The sequence below is a fragment of the Labeo rohita genome, chromosome 15, assembly GCF_022985175.1.
Source record: "Labeo rohita strain BAU-BD-2019 chromosome 15, IGBB_LRoh.1.0, whole genome shotgun sequence".
NCBI classification, from domain to species: domain Eukaryota; kingdom Metazoa; phylum Chordata; class Actinopteri; order Cypriniformes; family Cyprinidae; genus Labeo; species Labeo rohita.
The window spans coordinates 16,745,762-16,764,356 of NC_066883.1; the positions used below are offsets into that span (position 1 = coordinate 16,745,762).

The following is an 18,595-nucleotide window of genomic DNA, read 5'->3' on the forward strand; positions in this document are numbered from 1 at the left end:
TTCTTTACGACTGAAGAAAGAAAGACATGAACATAAACAAGGGGGTGAGTGAATTATTTGTAAATTGTTGTTCCGGACGTGGAGTTCTCTTTAAATAAAAAATCATGAGAAAATGTAATAAAATTGTGGATACAAATATCAAACCATTACTTTTGAGAAAACAACATGTGAAAACGATCCTTATTCCACTTCAGCGCTCATACCCATGAGCAACTTGCAATAAACTATAATTTTATGAAATAATATGTGCAGGACTGTCGTATAGCCTATAATAAAATGTCATTAACATTAATAGATTTGGCAGAAGTTTTTGAAATTGATATTTACACGTGAATAAGTAAGCTAGACTATTTGAGGGTCGCCTTTAAAATCGAGAAAATCGCCTCTAAAGTTGTCCAAATGAAGATCTTAGCAATGCATATTACTATTCAAAATTTACGTTTTGATATATTTACGGTAGGAAGTGTACAAAATATCTTCATGGAACATGATCTTTACTTAATATGCTAATGAAAAACTTTTTGGCATAAAAGAAAAGTCTATTTTATGTTTATGTTTATGAATAATCAATGTTGACCCATACGATGTGTTAGTATACGAAGTATACAAGTATATTCTAACGAATATGTCGACCTGTGGAGCAGATTCATACATTAACTGCCTTGTCTTGTGTTAAGATGTTCGTTTCAGTAATTAAAAAAAATGAAAAGAATCCATTTAACACTGGTGGTGGTCATTTTGAACCATGTGATTCTACTACACAAAATGTTATTTGCGGCTAAAGTTAGACTTACGTTTGTTAATTAAACTTACGTTTTCAATTTTAATGGTTTGGGGGTTTAACAGCAAAGCTATTAATTTTTCACATAGACCAACGCTCTCTAGCGTTTGTTAGGCTATTTACAAATTGCTATATTTATTTATATGCATATGTGATTATATATCCATATGTGACCCAGGACCACAAAACCAGTCATAAGGGACATTTTTAAATTGAGATTTATACATAACCTGACAGCTGAATAAATAAGCTTTCCACTGATGTACGGTTTGTTTGGACAGCACAATATTTGTTCGAGAAACAACTGTTTGAAATTCTGGAATCTGAGGGTGCAAAAATATTAAGAAAATATTGAGAAAATTGCCTGTAAAGTTGTCCAAATGAAGTTCTTAGCGATGCATATTATGCATAAAAGAAAAATCGATCATTTTGATCTATACAATGTATTTTTGGCTATTGCTACAAATATATCCGTGCTACTTAATACTGGTTTTGTGGTCCAGGGTCACACATGTATATATTATGTTTTAAAATGATGTAATGTCTTCTCATTGTACACTAGATGGCGCGCTTCTCAAACACACACACACACACACACACACACACACACACACACACACACACACACACACACAAATCACGTAACACATGAATTTTAATTGACATATTCAGTGTGTATATTTAGCTTACTATGTAATTAAAAGCAGACCGTGTCATAAATGTACTTTCTTTTTACTGTAACTCACTACATGTCATAAGTATTTAGGAGAAAGAATGTTGTGGAGGTGTCGCTGAACCTAATTAAACACAAAAGAGCTCTCTTAGCATGTCAAACACACAGCAGGGGTGAACATTGGAATGTTTCAACATAATTAAACCATAAGGGGTGAGAAAATACACTTATTTTTTAATGATGTCTCACATATAGGCAAAATGTTAGATGTTTAATTTTAAGCATCCGTTTTTGATTTTACCTTGAGTGAACTTTTTACTGTTAATCAAAACTTTCTTTTGAATAAGTATTAATTCACTCATCACTTTATTTCAAATTTGGCAGCATTAAGTTGACATTAATTCATCAGACTTTTTATTTAAGGAGTCACAAGGTAAAACTTACTGGTTCACTGCTTAGCACAAGTCCTTAGCCATATTCACCAAAGCCTTAACAAACATTTAATAACTTAAGTGCTGTAATACTTCATGCATGATCTCCTTTTATTTCCATCAATCTATATAGAGCCAAGCATATTTGCTGTTATTTTAATGTCAGTGTCGTCATATGTCCCTGCCCAGCTTTTCTCACGAATGATTCAGGAAGATTAGTTTCCATGCTCGCAATAAACACAGCTCACCAATCAAACATTTCAAGGAAGATGAGAAGCAGGTATAACAAGTGAGACCAGAATGAATCAGCTTCCAAGATTTTGTAAACATAATGAAAAAGAACAAAATATTTATATGAAGAGTTATATAAATCATAGTTACATAAATCAAGCTTAAGTAACATTACAAAAATTATCATTTTGACGTGGAGAAAAGAAAACCTTTTCACTCTATTTTGTTCTTGTAGATACCTGGCTACATATTACACATTGATAGCCTTTAATCATTGGAAAAACCTGGATATATAATCATGATATTATGACTCTATTATATAATCCAAATATTTTTTTTAGGTGGAAGTGGGAACATTTTTATTTTATTTTATTTTATTTTATAAATACTAAAAGAATTTTCAAAATGGGTCTGAGGACTTCCAGGGGGCCACAAGGGAGTCTGTGAAAAGGTTTTAAAAAATTATGTAAAAATAAATAAATTAAACAAATAAAAGTTTAAATTAATAATCTTGTTATTATTGATTAATAAATAAAAAGTTTAGGGTTATCAAATGATTAATTGCAATTACTCATATGCAAAATAAATGTTTTTGTTTACATGTGTGTGTACTGTGTATATTTATTATGTATATATAAAGACACACACATACAGTATATACTTTGAAAATATTGACGTATTTACATGCATGTATAGTCATACAATTTATATTATATATATGTTTAATATGTAAACATAACATATATATTTTTAAATATATACATGCATGTGTGTGTATTTCTATACACATAATATAGAAAATACACACACATGTATGTACACAAAAACTTTCATTTTGGATGCACTTAATCACATATTATATAAATAAATAACATAACAATAAAATAACAATAAATAACAATAAAATAAATGAATAAATAAATAAATGAAAATTAATTAAAAAAACAAACAAACATATTTTGGATGCGATTAATTGCGAGTAATCATAAATTATATAAATAAATAAATAACATATAACAGTACAGTATTATAAGTATAAAACATAAAAAAAAGTAACTTAACAGAAACTAAATATTCTATTTAGTTTAAAATAATTTTTGTAAAATAATAATTAAATTGGGTTTATTATGTATATATAAATACAAACATATACAGTATATATTTTGAAAATATTTACATGTACTTACATGCATATATTTATATTCATATAATTTATATTATATATATATATGTAATATGTAATCAACATATTTTTCTTTAATACATGCATGAGTGTGTATTTATATATACATAATAAATATACACAGTACATGTGCATATATTATGTAAACAAAAACTTTTATTCTGGTTGCGATTAATTGCGATTGATCGCATATTATATAAATAAACAAATAACAGTACAGGGTTATCAGTATAAAAAGTACAAATGTAACTTAATAGAAATTAAATATACCATATTGTTTTTAAGCAATTTTTGTAAAATAATAATCATATTTATAATAATTTTTCAGTACAAATTGTGTCTTTTAGTGATGTCAAACAAGTAATTGCAACCAAAATAAAAGTTTTTATTTACATAATATATGTGCGTGTACTGTGTATATTTTTAAGTATATATAAAGACAAACACATACAGTATATATTTTTAAAATATTGTTTTTTACATGTATATATTTTTATTCATTTTATTTATATTAAATAAAAATACAATTATATAAATAAATAGCCTACATAACATAACAGTACAGTATTATAAGTATAAAAAAGTAAAAAATGTAACTTAATAGAAACAAAATATTCCTTATTCTTTGAAGTAATTTAATAAAATAATAGTCATATTTATAATAATAATTTTTCAAAGTACACATTTTTAGTGCTGTCAAACAATTCATCGTGATTAATCGCATCCCAAATAAAAGGTTTTGTTTACATAATATTTGTGACCCTGGACCACAAAACCAGTCTTAAGTCGCTGGGGTTTATTTATAGCAATAGCCAAAAATACATTGTATGGGTCAAAATTATTGATTTTTGTTTTATGACAAAAATCATTAGGATATTTAGTAAAGATCATGTTCCATGAAGATATTTTGTAAAATTCCTACTGTAAATATATCAAAACTTAATTTTTGATTAGTAATATGCATTGCTAAGAACTTCTTTTGACAACTTTAAAAGTGATTTTCTCAATATTTAGATTTTTTTGCACCCTCAAATTCCAGATTTTCAAATAGTTGTATCCCGGCCAAATATTGGTCTATTATAGCAAACCACACATCAACGGAAAGCTTATTTATTCAGATGATTTATAAATCTCAATTTGGACAAATTGACCCTTGTGACTGGTTTTGTGGTCCATGGTCACATATGTGTGTACTGTGTATATTTATTATGCATATACAAAGACACACATACAGTAAATATTTTAAAATATTTACATGTATATATTTATATCCATAAAACTTATTTCCAGTTGTTCCATATCTATAATATGTTAAATATTAAATATATATACATGCATATGTGCTATATACACAGTACACACATACTATGTAAACAAAAACCTTTATTTCGGATGCGATTAATCGCGATTAATCGTAAATTATATAATTATAATAAATAACATATAACAGTGCAGTATTATAGGTATAAAAAAGTAAAATAATAACTTAATAGAAAATAGTATTTTTTGTACAATAATAATCATATTTACAATAATAACTTTTCAAAGTACACAGTGGATCTTTAGACATGCTTTTTAAATGTTGAGGCGTCCCATTTAAAAGATCGAGAAATGTCCCTAAAAGGAGTTGACAGCTCTGAGTCGACTCTTTTGGAGCTTTATGGAATCCGGCATCGACTCTTTCCTCTATCGAGTCGCAGCGCTGCCAATCGGAGCCGAGTAGAGTAGAGTAGACTGGAGTAGAGTGTAGTAGAGTTTTGTCCCTGTGGCCGCCATTAAAGGATGCGACCAATGTATTCAAACAAACCAGTGAGACACAGCTGAGCACAGCACAGCCTTGCCTCTTTTAACTCTACTTTCTAACCAGAACCTTTTACTTTCACCGCCAGCTTGTCCGTGAATGGCCGTCGACGACAGTCCGGCGAAGACTTGGAAAGGAGCGAGTGGTTTTTAGTGAAATTTGAAGCTGAACTCTTCTGGCTTGAACTGTTTGTTGCTGCCTCGCTTAGCCAGGCTAACCCCAGCTAGCCCGATGCTATGCTAAGCTAAAGGGGGAGGGCTGAATTCGCCTCCCTACCCCCTCGGACTGCTGAAATTACAGATTTTTTGATGTAACAAATCTGGGGGAGAACAATATCCCACCGCGGATCATGGTAAATGCGCGCAGGAAGTTTTTAGCGCGATTTTCCCCGGTAAGTGAGTAACCTCTAGCGGAGTAATAGCGGAGCTAAGCTAATTAGCTCGCTGGACGCGAACCCGTCCTGCTGATTGTGTCCGAGAAACGGAGACCCGGTCCAAAACCCATCGCATTATCTGTTCCTGGGATCTGAAAGAGAGGATGGCTCGCCGGACTGCGCTTTGATGATGAGTTCTTGTTTTGTACCCAACGGGGCGAGCCTGGAGGACTGCCACTCCAATCTATTCTGTCTGGTAAGAGATCAACTGACTGAGGGCCAGAAGCCATTTTTAGCCGGCCAGTCAATCAAACAGAGGCCTGTTGATCTTAATACGAACTAAACCGCCACTGCTACCGGCTTGTAAATATATATTAGACATTCAGGTGTGGGTTTGTGTTGTGCAAACGGAGCTTGGCGTGTGAGACGCGGCTTTGTTGTGTTATTTAGGTCGTGTTTGCTAACGTTGGTAAACACTTGCTGAACTAACTGGCTGGAACAAGCTGCAAGTTGTTGGCATGAAGGAACTCTTAAGTACAAAAACAGCTTTAGGGAGAGTGATGTTGAACAACATCAACAATCAAATCCCGGACACTAAAGGCAAACCCGTTGTTTGTTTTCATGCACGGGATCATTTTGAGATTATAAGCTAGTTTGCTTTTATAACACGTCTGCTTTCATATTAGTGAAACGAATGCGTGTTACAGCGTTCATTTTATTACACTTTGTCTAGCTGCGCTTGTAGGTTTCAATTATAGTGTTATTATATATTATTTTCTCTAAGTTTTTTTTTTTTTTTTCTTCTGCTCTCAGCCAAAAATCTCCATTTAACTAGTACTTGCACACACAAGTTTCCATGTTCTCCAAACTGTGCTCTGAAGGTTTTTACAGAGGGCTTTTGGATTTCACATAATTTTATTACAGAAAACAAGCTGAAAGTTTATTTTTGAAATGTTCTTTTGAGTGTCGACTGTGTTTTCTGATTTATGGAGTAATGAAAAGAGATAAAAATGTCTGCGGTAAAACATTTAGAACATAAAAAGAGAAAAAAAATATTGTTTTTTTTTTTTGAGTGAAGTTTTAAAAAAAAAATGTATAGCTCAATAACTCCACATTGTTTTATTTGTGCTCATATCTAGTTAGAAGGGTTTATTTATATATCATCTGCCTCGTTTATCTAACTTTTTATTCCCAAACATGGTGAAAAAATGTTTTTTTCTGGCTGTTGACAGTATTTTCACATTTTTGACAGGGTTATGGAGTAATAAAAAGAAATCTCTTCTGTAAAAACTATGTCAACAGCATGAAACGAGTTTTAAACGTGAATGTTTAGCTAATAGAAAAAAGTTTTAGTGTACAGTAATCAACTAGCTGGAGAAATGAAATGATATCAGTTAGTTGAAAAAAGTTGAGGTGACTTCATGTCACTGTACATTCGTTCCTGATATTTAGACAGTATGTGTAAACATTGTCTAGTTTGTTTGTGCTTTCTATTTTGTCACTGTTATGCTGTAGTCTAATTATCTTCTTGGTTATGTACTAGTTAAGCTCGTCCTTTTGCATGTGTATTATGTGCTAGTAGAAGTGTATATACACCTACGCCGTTTTCTTCAGTTCGTGGTTGTAGAGTGATTTGTAAACAAGAGCCAAGTATTCATGATAAGCTTCCTGTCTGTCTGGCCTTATTTCAATTTTCACTTCCTTCTTGCATTAAAAACTCATATTTATATGGACATATTGGATATGCTACTTACACTAGACTAATTCAGGTCAAACTTGTTTGAAGTAAACTTTAATGCAGATTGTGATTGGAAATGTCATCTCATCTTTGTTTGGGCTTCTTTTATAATTTTATATCAACAAAAAAAGTACAGAAACAATATGTTTTCCCAGCAAAAATACTATTGATTTCAGTTTAATCAGTGCAACACAGATGCTAAGCTCCATAATTAACCATGTGAATAAGGTTAAACTTTATTGAATAAAAAAGTTTTTAGAATTGCTTTATAAAATTGTTTTTTTTTTGTACATTTTATTATTACAAAGTTAATACGCACTTACTGCAAAAGCTGTAATTTAAGGGACAACAATGCATTTTCAAGCTTACAGTATTGTTTGAGATTATAATATGCTTTTCCCTATTTGATAAAATAGGATTTTTGTGTAAAAATTTGTTAGAAAAAAAAATGCAATTATCATCAATGGACATGCAGTGTACTCTATTTTGAAGAATGAATCTTGGACAAGCAAATATGCATGTAAGAAAAGTTTTCAGATATTTACCAAAGTGGCCTTTAAGTTGAGCGAAAGTCAAAGTATTTCAGAACTTAATGCTGACAGTAAATTACGAATAGGCTTATATGTTGATTCATGATGCTTAATGGGCATGGTTAGATGGCGTCATCTCGCATTAGTCACAGAAAAACTACTCTTACATGTCTACATTTATCAAAGTTGCACAATCAGACACTTAGATTGCCATTTTGGCTGTGTTGTTGCATATGCATGCCTATTAACCATAGTGGAGTTGATGCTTTATCACTGGTTGCTTAGTCGTCCCACATGATGGATTTTTCTAACACATTCTCCCTCTCTCTTTTTGCCTTCAGGCTGACCTCACCGGGATCAAATGGAAGTGTTTTGTATGGCAGGGCCCCACCTCGTCCCCCATCCTCTTCCCGGTGACAGAGGAGGACCCCATCCTGTGCAGCTTCAGTCGCTGCCTGAAGGCCGATGTGCTGAGCGTTTGGCGGAGGCACCAGACCCCGGGCCGGCGGGAGCTCTGGATCTTTTGGTGGGGAGACGACCCCAACTTCGCCGAGCTCGTCCACCATGACTTATCATGTACGTCTGACACACATCTTCCAAACTGTAACGTGCATACACAATAAGAAATATGTGTGGTCAGAGATGACATGTTGCTTGTCAGAGGTTAGGCAGGACTTGATGCTGAATTTTTCATAGCTAAATTGGTGGTGAGACTGGAGGTGTTTTTCCAGACATTAGTCATAGAGCGGTTATTGATATTGCAGTTGTTGAGCTTTGCTAACTGCATTAATTGCAGTTGCGTCAAAGCAAAAGCATTCAGAGATTTTAGTATGTCTGCAGACTTTGCAACTTTATTTTTTTAGTATAACAAATAAGACTCTATATATAAACTGCTCTTCTTAAAGAGGAAACTGTGGTTAATGATCAAAAGTTAACGATGCTCATTTAGATTAGTTCTTTTTTTAAGGTGTAACTTGACTCTAGTCTGAGGGGGATAAAACATCTGTTTCTCATCCACCTTTTATTACTATAACAGCTTGATCAATACTTGGTCAACGAAGAGCTAAGTGGGGTTAATTTCCTGGTTCTTGGAATTATTTGTTCCCTTGTAAAATCCCTTTCAACAACAAACACTATTGAGGTCTGAGATGGCGCTATAGGCAGGGCTCAACCTAAAATTCCGTTTCAGTCTAGTAGACATAACCATCATATGACCTATCGGAAGATTGATGTGTTATTGTTGAATAACTTAGGTGAAAATTGCAAGAATGACTTGATAATGATAGTCTTGGATAAACCAAGACTATAATTATCAAGAAATCATCTGTGTCACGTTACAGTTGTTTAACTTGATGTAATTTTTAGCTGTTATTGCCAATAAAGAAAATAATCATTTTTTGTCTAACCTAAAATTAAATACACTACCATTCAAAATTTGGGATTGATTAGTTTTTTAAAAAAATATTGTATTAAAGGGACAGTTCACCCAAAAATGAAAATTGCTCCATGATTTACTCACCCTCAAGTCATCCTAGATGTATACAACTTTCTTCTTTCAGACGAATACAATCAAAGTTATATAAAAAATGACCTGGCTCTTCCAAGCTTTATAATGGCAGTGAATGGCTGTTGAGATTTTAAAGTCCAAAAAAGTGCATCCTTCCATCAAACAAAAAGTACATTATCCACTGGCACAACACTCTCTCATGAACTCACGTATTGGAAGTTAGCTAGAGATTACGGTTTGTAAAGTTTCAAACATTGTTTTGCTTCAGAAGGACTCTTGGAGCTATGTGGAGTACTTTTTTATGATAGTTTTATGCACTTTATTGGACTTCAAAATCTCAACACCCTTTCACTGCTATTATAAAGCTTCAAAAAGCCAGGACATTTTTTTAATATAACTCTGACTGTATTTGTCATAAAGAATAAAGTTGTGTACACCTAGGATGGCTTGTGGGTGTGTAAATCATGGGGTAATTTTCATTTTTGATGAACCATCCCTTTAAAATTGTATGCGGTGTGGCTAACTAAAAAGTGATGTAAAAGCTCTTAAAGGTGTAGTTCACTTCCAGAGCAAAAATTTACAAATAATGTACTTAACCCCTTTTAATGTACTTAACCCTCATTTAAGATGTTCATGTCTTTCTTTCTTCAGTCGTAAAGAAATAGTTTTTTGAGGAAAACATTTCAGGATTTCTCTCCGTATAGTGGACGCCTATGGTGCCCCTGAGTTTGAACTTCCAAAATGTAGTTTACATGCAGCTTCAAAGGGCTCTAAACGATCCCAGCCAAGGAAGAAGGGTCTTATCTAGGGAAACGATCAATCATTTTTTAAAAAAAGTACAATTATGTACTTTTTAAACCTTAAAAGCACATCTTGTCTAGCTCTGTGTGTACTCTTGTGTATTCTGGTTCAAGACAGTATGTCGAAATGTATGTCGAAAAACTCCCATCTCATTTTCTCCTCCAACTTCAAAATCATCCTACATCACTATTTTACCTTTGTAAAGGGCATGTTCACTTTGTAAACAATGGGTTGGTAATTCTGCAGTGATGTAAGACGATTTTGAAGTTGGAGGAGAAACTGAGATGAGTTTTTTTTGACCTACCCTAACTGTCTTAAACCAGAATACACAGTTCACGCAGAGCTAGACAAGATGAGCTTTTAAGGTTTAAAAAGTATATAACTGTACTTCTTTTTATTATTTTTTTAAGAAAATAACCCTTCTTCCCTTCTTCCTCGGTTGGGATCGCCCTTTGAAGCAGCATTTAAACTGCATTTTAGAAGTTCAAAGTCAGGGGCACCATAGAAGTTTATTATATGGAGAGAAATCCTGAAATGTTTTCCTCAAAAAACATAATTTCTTCACGACTGAAGAAGACATGAACATCTTGTCTTGATGTGGACATGGGGTGAGAACAATATTTGTACATTTTTGTTCTGGAAGTGAACTTCTCCTTTAACTGGGCCAGCAGCAGTTGAGCATGCAGATATAATAGAGTTCTGGTCTGTCCTCTGTGTCTCACAGGTAATGAGGACGGTTCGTGGGAGAGCGGCCTGACCTACGAGTGCCGAACGCTGCTCTTCAAAGCCATCCATAACCTGCTGGAGCGCTGCCTCATGAACCGATCCTTCGTTCGTATCGGCAAGTGGTTCGTCAAACCCTACGAGAAAGATGAGAAGCCCATCAACAAAAGGTAAATGACACGCTGTGTTGTGCACCTTGTTTACGTTTTGCAGATAACCTGGTGCGTTTTCATGCCCAGTGATGCGGACGCATGCCGTAAGCTGCGGCATTTAACAGCATGATCCTCATTGTTTGTCGCAGCAGACGAGTGACATCAGGCTGTCGGCATTCTTGTGTGAGAAAGAGCCCCTGCTCTGGAAGCCAGCGATTCTGTCGCGTAACCTCCCGGGATACTCTGTTTGTTTGCATGAGAGTTGCACCAGAGCGTGTCGTCATCCTAATGAAGTGCCTGTCTTAAGTGAAACATTCGAATAATGTAGGGAGGAGCAGAAGATGCGGTCCGTCTAATTGTCTGCCTCATTTGCATAGATGTCATTGGCTCCCTCAGGGCAGAGGTGTTGTGTGTCTGTGGGTTGGAGGATATGGCTTCCTGCAGTGGGTGTGCGCACAGTGCACTCTGTGTCAGTTAAGGATGCAAGAGCTGGAAATTGCGGCTGCTTCCTCTGTCTAAGTTTTAATGAAGAGCTTACTCTTCTCACAAAACACTGACTGTGCGGTTTCGCACTAGGTAGGTCAACAGGAACCACCATTTCGCTTTCACTTGTTCAGCTCTGCCTGAACTTGAAAAGATGTCAGACATCCAGAGTTCTTCCTAATAAGTGTTGATTCTCACAGCTGCTTTGTTTTGCCATGAAAAAAGGTAGATGAGCTTGAATGCTGTTAGGTCACATTGAACACTGAATATGGACTACAGATTTATTTATTTTTTAAAAGAAGTGCATTTCTTTGATCAAAAATACAGTAAAGACAGAATTTATGTGAATAATTACAATTTAATGTTTGATTTCTATTTTAATATATTTAAAATTTGTGATGCAAAGCTGAATTTTCAACATCATTACTCTAGTCTTCAGTGTTACTGATCCTTCAGAAATCGTTCTAATATGCTGCTCAAGAAACATTTATAATCAATCCTGAATAACAGTTGTGCTACTTATTGTTTTTGTAGAGCAACATAAATTTCTTTATATCAAAATGTCAAAAGAACAGCATTTATTAGATTGTTGTTGTTTTTTTTATGTTATAAATGTCTTTACTGTAACTTTTGATCAATTTAATTTCATTACTTGTTTAAAAACGATTAATTTCTTGGAAAAAAAAAAAATCATACAGACATTAAGCTTTTGAATGGTAGTATATAGGGCTGTGCACACACTTCGAAATGCCATCTGTGAGGTTTGTAGTGGTTTTGCTGGTGGCGTGTCGTAATGACACTGGTACGTGTGCTCAACAGACAAGGAGTGCAGGCTTCCCCGTTTCTCTTTCTCTTTCTCTTTCTCTTTTTCTCTGGCATTGCAAAGGGTAATGTTGGCGCCATACCCTCTGGTGTTACCAGGGGTCATCACTCGATCCCTCCAGGGAGAGCATGCACTGTTGGCTTAAAGGCAGGAAGTTCTGGTTCTCTGCATTGGTGATTCTAAATGAGAATAGGCTACAGTGTTCAGGCATGCAGACAGAGATGCCACTATAAAGTTCTAGAAAGTCAAGTAGTAAATAGCTTTATAAAGAGCATTATTTGTCTGTAGTTTAAATATATTTGGAACAGAAATAAAACAGTGACTTTGGATTTTAAACATAATGGATCTTTCAGTATAGACCTACCATGGACTCAGATTCAAGTCCTGATGTAATGGAATTGTGAGGTACATGTAAGTGATATCAAAATATGTTAATTTGTGTTCTGAAGATGAACAAAGGTCTTGCGGGTTTGGAACAACATGAGCGTGAGTAAGTCAAAGAGAAGTTCACTTCCAGAACAAAAATGTGCAGATAATTTACTCACCCCCTTATCATCCAAGATGTTCATGTCTTTCTTTCTTCAGTCGTAAAGAAATTGTTTTTTGAGGGAAAACGTTTCAGGATTTCTTTCCTTATAGTGGAATTCAGTGGTGCCTGCAATTTTGAACTTCCAAACAAGTTCATTGCAGCTTCAAAGGGCTCTAAAAGATTCCAACTGAGGGTCTTATCTAGTAAAACTATCAGTCATTTTCTTATAAAAAATTACAATTTATATACTTGTTAACCTCAAATGCTCATCTTGTCTAGCTCTGTGTGTACTCTGTGTATTTCTGTTCATGACAGTTAGGGTATGTCAAAAAAAAAACTCCCATCTCATTTTCTCCTCCAACTTTTTGCTAGTTAAGACCCTTCTTCCTCAGCTGGGGTCTTTTAGAGCCCTTTGAAGCTGCATTTAAATTGCATTTTAGAAGTTCACACTCACGGGCACCATAGAAAGTCTTCTATATGGAGAGAAATACTGAAATGTTTTCCTCAAAAAACATAATTTCTTTAAGACTGAAGAAAGAAAGACTTGAACATCTTGGATGACAAGGTGGTGAGTAAATTATCTGTAGATTTTTGTTCTGAAAGTGAACTTCTCCTTTAATGACAGAATTTAAATTTTAGGTGAACTATCCCTTTAAGTGGACTAAATGATTGGAGAAGTCCAGCATATGTTGCCAGAAAAAAAGTGTTGTTTCAGTGTAAGGTTTAGGTGGCATTTTGATTTACAAAAAAAAGAAAATGAAATGCATGCAATAACACGCGTTTAGATAGTAGACAGATTGAATTTACATTACAAACTGATTTCGAAGCTTCTGAAGAAGCCACAAGTCAGTCTAATTTCAGTGTTATTAAAAAAAGCATCCTGATCAGGCATCCCACCTATCAGAGAAGTTTTTGTTACCATGGAAACAGAAATGGCGGCAGAAGAGCTCATCATCAGCTGCCCACTCCCATGCAGCATTGTAAATGGCATAATTGTTTTCCCAAACACAGACTCATTGTACATCTTTAATGATTAATAACTTATTATTGTTTGATTATATTGTTTTTGCATCATTGCATAGTTCATTCCCTTATAAAAGCATTTCAGTTTTTTGCTTAAAGAGATAGCAAAAAATGAAAGTTCAGTAATTTTTCACACCCCGTGTTGTTCATTCAACTTCAGAACACAAATTAATATATTTTCGATGGAATCTGAGAGCTTTCTGACCCTGCATAGACAGAAACGCAACTGATATGTTCAAGGCCCAGAAAGATAGTAAGGATATCATTAAAATAGTCCATGTGTAATGTTATGAAGCAAAAAGAATACATTCTGCGCGCAAAGAAAACAAAAATAATGAATTTGTTTAAACAATTTTTTTTCTCCTCTGTGTCTTCTTCGCCTCGCATTGGGTGCGTGAATGCTGCTTTATATTTGCTTCAAATGCAAGTATGTAAAATGATTAATTCATTTAGTCTAAATAAATATTATTCAGAATTAAGGCTTTTGGGTTCAGTTGATGTTTTCTTAATGTGTGAATTTGATCACTCATCACCTGCATGTTTGGTTACACTGTAACAGCTGTTTACTCTTGCCTGCGGGTCACACACTCACAGGTGTTGGGTTGTTAACTTTAAGAATGTGTGCTACAAAGCAAGTCAGAGTGTGAGACGTGCATTATGTGCTATAGGATTTAATCAAACACTTTATCAAACCCTAGAATTGAAGTCTCTGAACTTGTAATAGGATACTCGTGTATCTAATTTTAAATTCTAGTTATTTCCTAAACCTTTTCATAGTACTCCTGGTCAAGGTTCGGTCACTGACTGTAGCTCCCCGGGCACTAAGCCTGTAAACACACTGTGAAGACCTCAGCTGTCAACACACCATTCCCAGAGACCTCCAGGAAGTGTGCTACTTTCTCTTAGGCTGTAACTCCAGACCCTCGAGTAATCCTCCATTTGTTCCTTCTCTGCAGTGAGCACCTGTCCTGCTCCTTCACGTTCTTCGTACATGGAGACAGCAACGTGTGCACCAGCGTGGAGATTAACCAACACCAGCCTGTCTATCTGTTGAGTGAGGAGCACCTGACTTTGGCCCAGCAGAGCAGCAGCTCGGTTCAAGGTAGGAGCTTTGCTGATTAATAGACTCAGAGGAAATCTGCATGTGCGTTCTGTCTCAAATGTTTTTATGTCATGATGTTGTAGGAAAATGCAAAATACAGTCATAACAACGGAATTTACTGTATAACGCATGTCACGGAATTTGTCATAGTTTGGTTTAATTAATCAACTTATATCAAATCGCGACACTAGTGTCTGTGAATATTAAGCCACAAAGACTATTTAAATATGAATCCTGCATGTTTTGCGTGTCTCTGTGTGAATGAATGAAACACAGGGTTTCTGCGGGTCTTAAAAAAAGTCTTAAATCAATTTTCCGTGAATCAAGGCCTTGAAAAGGTCTTAAATCAGAGCAGCAGGTCTTAAATTTATATGATCATGGCATTCTTTTTCGTAAGGGTTTTTTTTCCTCATGTTTCATTTTAATGTGAAGCGAAAGCGTAGTTTCTGTGCTACTTGGCTTAAGTCGCTCGATTATTCATTAAACAATACGCGGTAGATGGCGGTATGTGCTGCTTTATCTGTTAGTCACCCAAAGAAGAAGTTGTCGTTGCAGATATTTTGGATTTTGAAAAGCCTGTTGACTTCTGCCATTTATCTAAGGTGATAGTAGAAGTTTCATATTTATTTGGTTCCACAGTGTTTGCTGATATTTATTTATTTAAACTTTTTTTTTTTTTATTTTATGTTTCATCAAGGTGTATGTTGTGCTTCCAAGCTTTCTTTTTTGTTTTGATAATAAATGTTCTGTGTTTCTTATTTATTTGGTTATTTGGTTATTTATTTGGTTTACTGATTTTTAGTTTTGTATACCTATTTAAACTTATTAAACTGTTTTATCAGGCATTTTATATATTATATTTTATATTAGGCATGTGACATGTATTATTCATTTTATTAATAAAAGTTTGTTACATTATGTTAATACAATTTAAAAGTGAAAGTAAAATGCACACAACACTTTTACAACTTACTTAAAACCGAAGGAAAGTGAAGAAAAGAGGGAAAACTCAAATTAACTAAAAACCAACAATTGCTTGACGCCGAATTGCTGATAATTTGAAAGTGAAAGTAAAATGTGCAGGGAGCTTTTACAGAGGGAAAGTGAGGAAAAGAGGGAAAAATTTAAACGAACTAAAAACAAACAATTGCTAGACGCTGCTAATTTGAAAGTGAAAGTAATACTCAAACTATATTTAGAGAACATATTGCTGTATTGTTTTCCCTTCGAATGTGTATATTTATCCTTCAGTTTTCTTTAGTTGGTCTTTAAAAGGTCTTAAAGTCTTAAATTTACCCTCATAAAACCTGTATAAACCCTGGAAGCAGATGCACAGTTTCATTTACAACACACACTAGAGTGCGCGTGATGCTCGCAGTGATTTCATTTACAAAAAAAATTAAATAAATAAATGAAAAAAATACTGACCCCCAACTTTTGAAAGGTAGTAGGGCTAATAGTCAACTAATGACAGATGGAGGTTGCTCTTAAAATACTCATTTTTGGTCATACAGATAAAACTAATACATCTTTCGAATCTGTAACGACTACGTTCATTTATGTGCACTCAGAATAACAACAAAATATTGCGCTTTTGTAAAATAATTAAAGTAAACAGGAAGCGCTATTCACTTGAGATTTTATTAGGCTATGTAGGCAATTAAAGACTCCTTATTATGATTTATATGGTTTATTAATAAGCGTGTGACTAATAGTCGACCAGAAAAATCATTAGTCAAAGCAGCCCTAAAAGGTAGTGTTCCTGTATGTTGCAGTTGGTATACTGAATCAGATTTCATATTCAACTAGAAAAACTAGTGGTTTTGTTTTAGTGGCATCAACATTTTACATTCATCACCCTTTCCTAACTGTTGCCCAGAATAAGCTGTAATGCGAACCTGACTTACGTGAAAATAATGGTGTCAAACTCATTTGTAGATTTAGTTTTTACATTGACGCACGTTAAGTCACACAGTTGTATTGATAGACAAAAGCGGAAAGTTTAGTGCTCACCGTGAAGCACATAATGACAGTAGACTTGAGAGAATTTTACGCTTTAGTGTCGAAACTGAAAAGATGACAGGCCCTCCCTTTTGTTCTGTTGTCTTTTTTGTGGTTTGTTGTTGCCTCCGTCAACCTAGTGGCAAACTCATGTTTTCTCCTCTGCACAAGGGCACAGTAATGGAAGGCCTACATCATGTTAACACCTCTGAGACGCTGCTCCCCTTGTGGTAGTCATTATCTCAGCGTAGCCCCACTGTGGCCCTGATGAGGTGTTTTCCAGATCCAGTACTTCTCTGGCTTTCAGCTTTGTTACATCATCACCGTTCCCTTCAGGGTGCTTAGTTCACAAGCTTGTGACTTGACTTGCTTTACCACTTGGAACAGTATGTTTTACCCTGAACAAGATGCATCTGTGTTTCTTCTCAACCTGTTCTCCCATCAAGTCCCATCAACGTCAATCCTTTGCAAATGCCGTTGTTTTTTTAAAGCAGTGTTCCAGGTTAAGCTGTGATGTGTTGAAAGCATGATAGCAAGTCATTCCACGGTTTTTCGTAGGGCTTATCTTGCATTAAGAATAAAATATTTGTTTAAAGTAAGAGTCCTTGTTTTAAGAGCTGATGACAAACCTTATCTGATGCTTGTTTGTGCTCCATTCAAAGTGGTTGGCAGTCATAGATTTCGTTTTATTCCAGTTGTTCTTACTGTAATGGCTGAAGATTGACTTTGGCAAAGCTTGTTCACAGAGCTTTGCTCAGTTGTCTGGCTTGTGTTAGTTCATTAACCGTCTCCCCGAGGGCAGCTAATGCTTATGTTAGACTCCTGTTATATGTATTTGCAAAAGCCATGGTGTTGAATGCCAAGTGCACTCATTCTTATTATCCCTTCATATTTTATTGTCTTGAATACTGCAGCCAAACATCTTCTCAAGTAGTGCTTATCTACATGGAAATTGACCAGTAATATAGTTAGTGCTTTTTACTATCTTTCTTGCTTCTAACAGTATGCTTAATTAGCCTGTTGTAAACATGTATTATGAACTCTCTTGCGTTGTGAATATTTTTATTGCTCAAACACGTTGAGACACGTTGAGACACGCCAAGTTGTGTTAAAGTCTCATGAAACTCCGTGTCTCAGCACAGGTCAGGTTCACCACAGTTTTGAATAATGTGTAATTGTAGGTGTGTAAAGCTTCGGAAGTTGGAGGAGGAGGAGAGATAATGCAACTGTTTGTGCTCCAGTCAGTTTCGTTTTGCTTTAAAGGAGCTTCACACTGCAGTTTGTGTTTGCAAATTTATTACACTATTTATTTTTAATACTTTTATTCTGCAAGGATGCCCTTAAATAAAAATGTTTCAAGTAAATGCAGTTCTTTTGATATTTTAGGCATTTTAGAATCATACAGAAAAGTGGATCATGGTTAAAATATATTTAGTGTATATCAGGGTTAATAAATAAATAACTAATACTGAAATGAATACTATGAAAATTATTGCTTAAAATAAATGTTAACTACAATAAAATGATAAACAAAAATAAACAAAACTACTTAACTGAAATTCAAATTTAAATGGAAAAAAAATATATATATATATATATATATTAAAAAAAATTTTTGAATCAAAATATAATGGTACCTAAATGCTAACTCAACAATACTAAAATAACAATAGCCAAAAAATACATTGTATAGCTCAAAATTACCGATTT

The 18,595-nt window shown here is 34.4% G+C and overlaps 1 protein-coding gene across 1 annotated transcript in view; it reads left to right on the plus strand.

The window, feature by feature from the left end:
* Window positions 1–5,039: 5,039 nt before the first annotated feature.
* med13b (mediator complex subunit 13b) overlaps window positions 5,040–18,595 on the plus strand; it is a 45,592-nt gene continuing 32,036 nt past the window's right edge. The window contains exons 1-4 of the mRNA XM_051129191.1: window positions 5,040–5,729; window positions 8,083–8,317; window positions 10,774–10,942; window positions 14,739–14,884. Coding sequence (XP_050985148.1) covers window positions 5,661–5,729; window positions 8,083–8,317; window positions 10,774–10,942; window positions 14,739–14,884 — 619 coding nt within the window. The 5' untranslated portion in view covers window positions 5,040–5,660. The remainder of the gene's footprint in view (window positions 5,730–8,082; window positions 8,318–10,773; window positions 10,943–14,738; window positions 14,885–18,595) is intronic.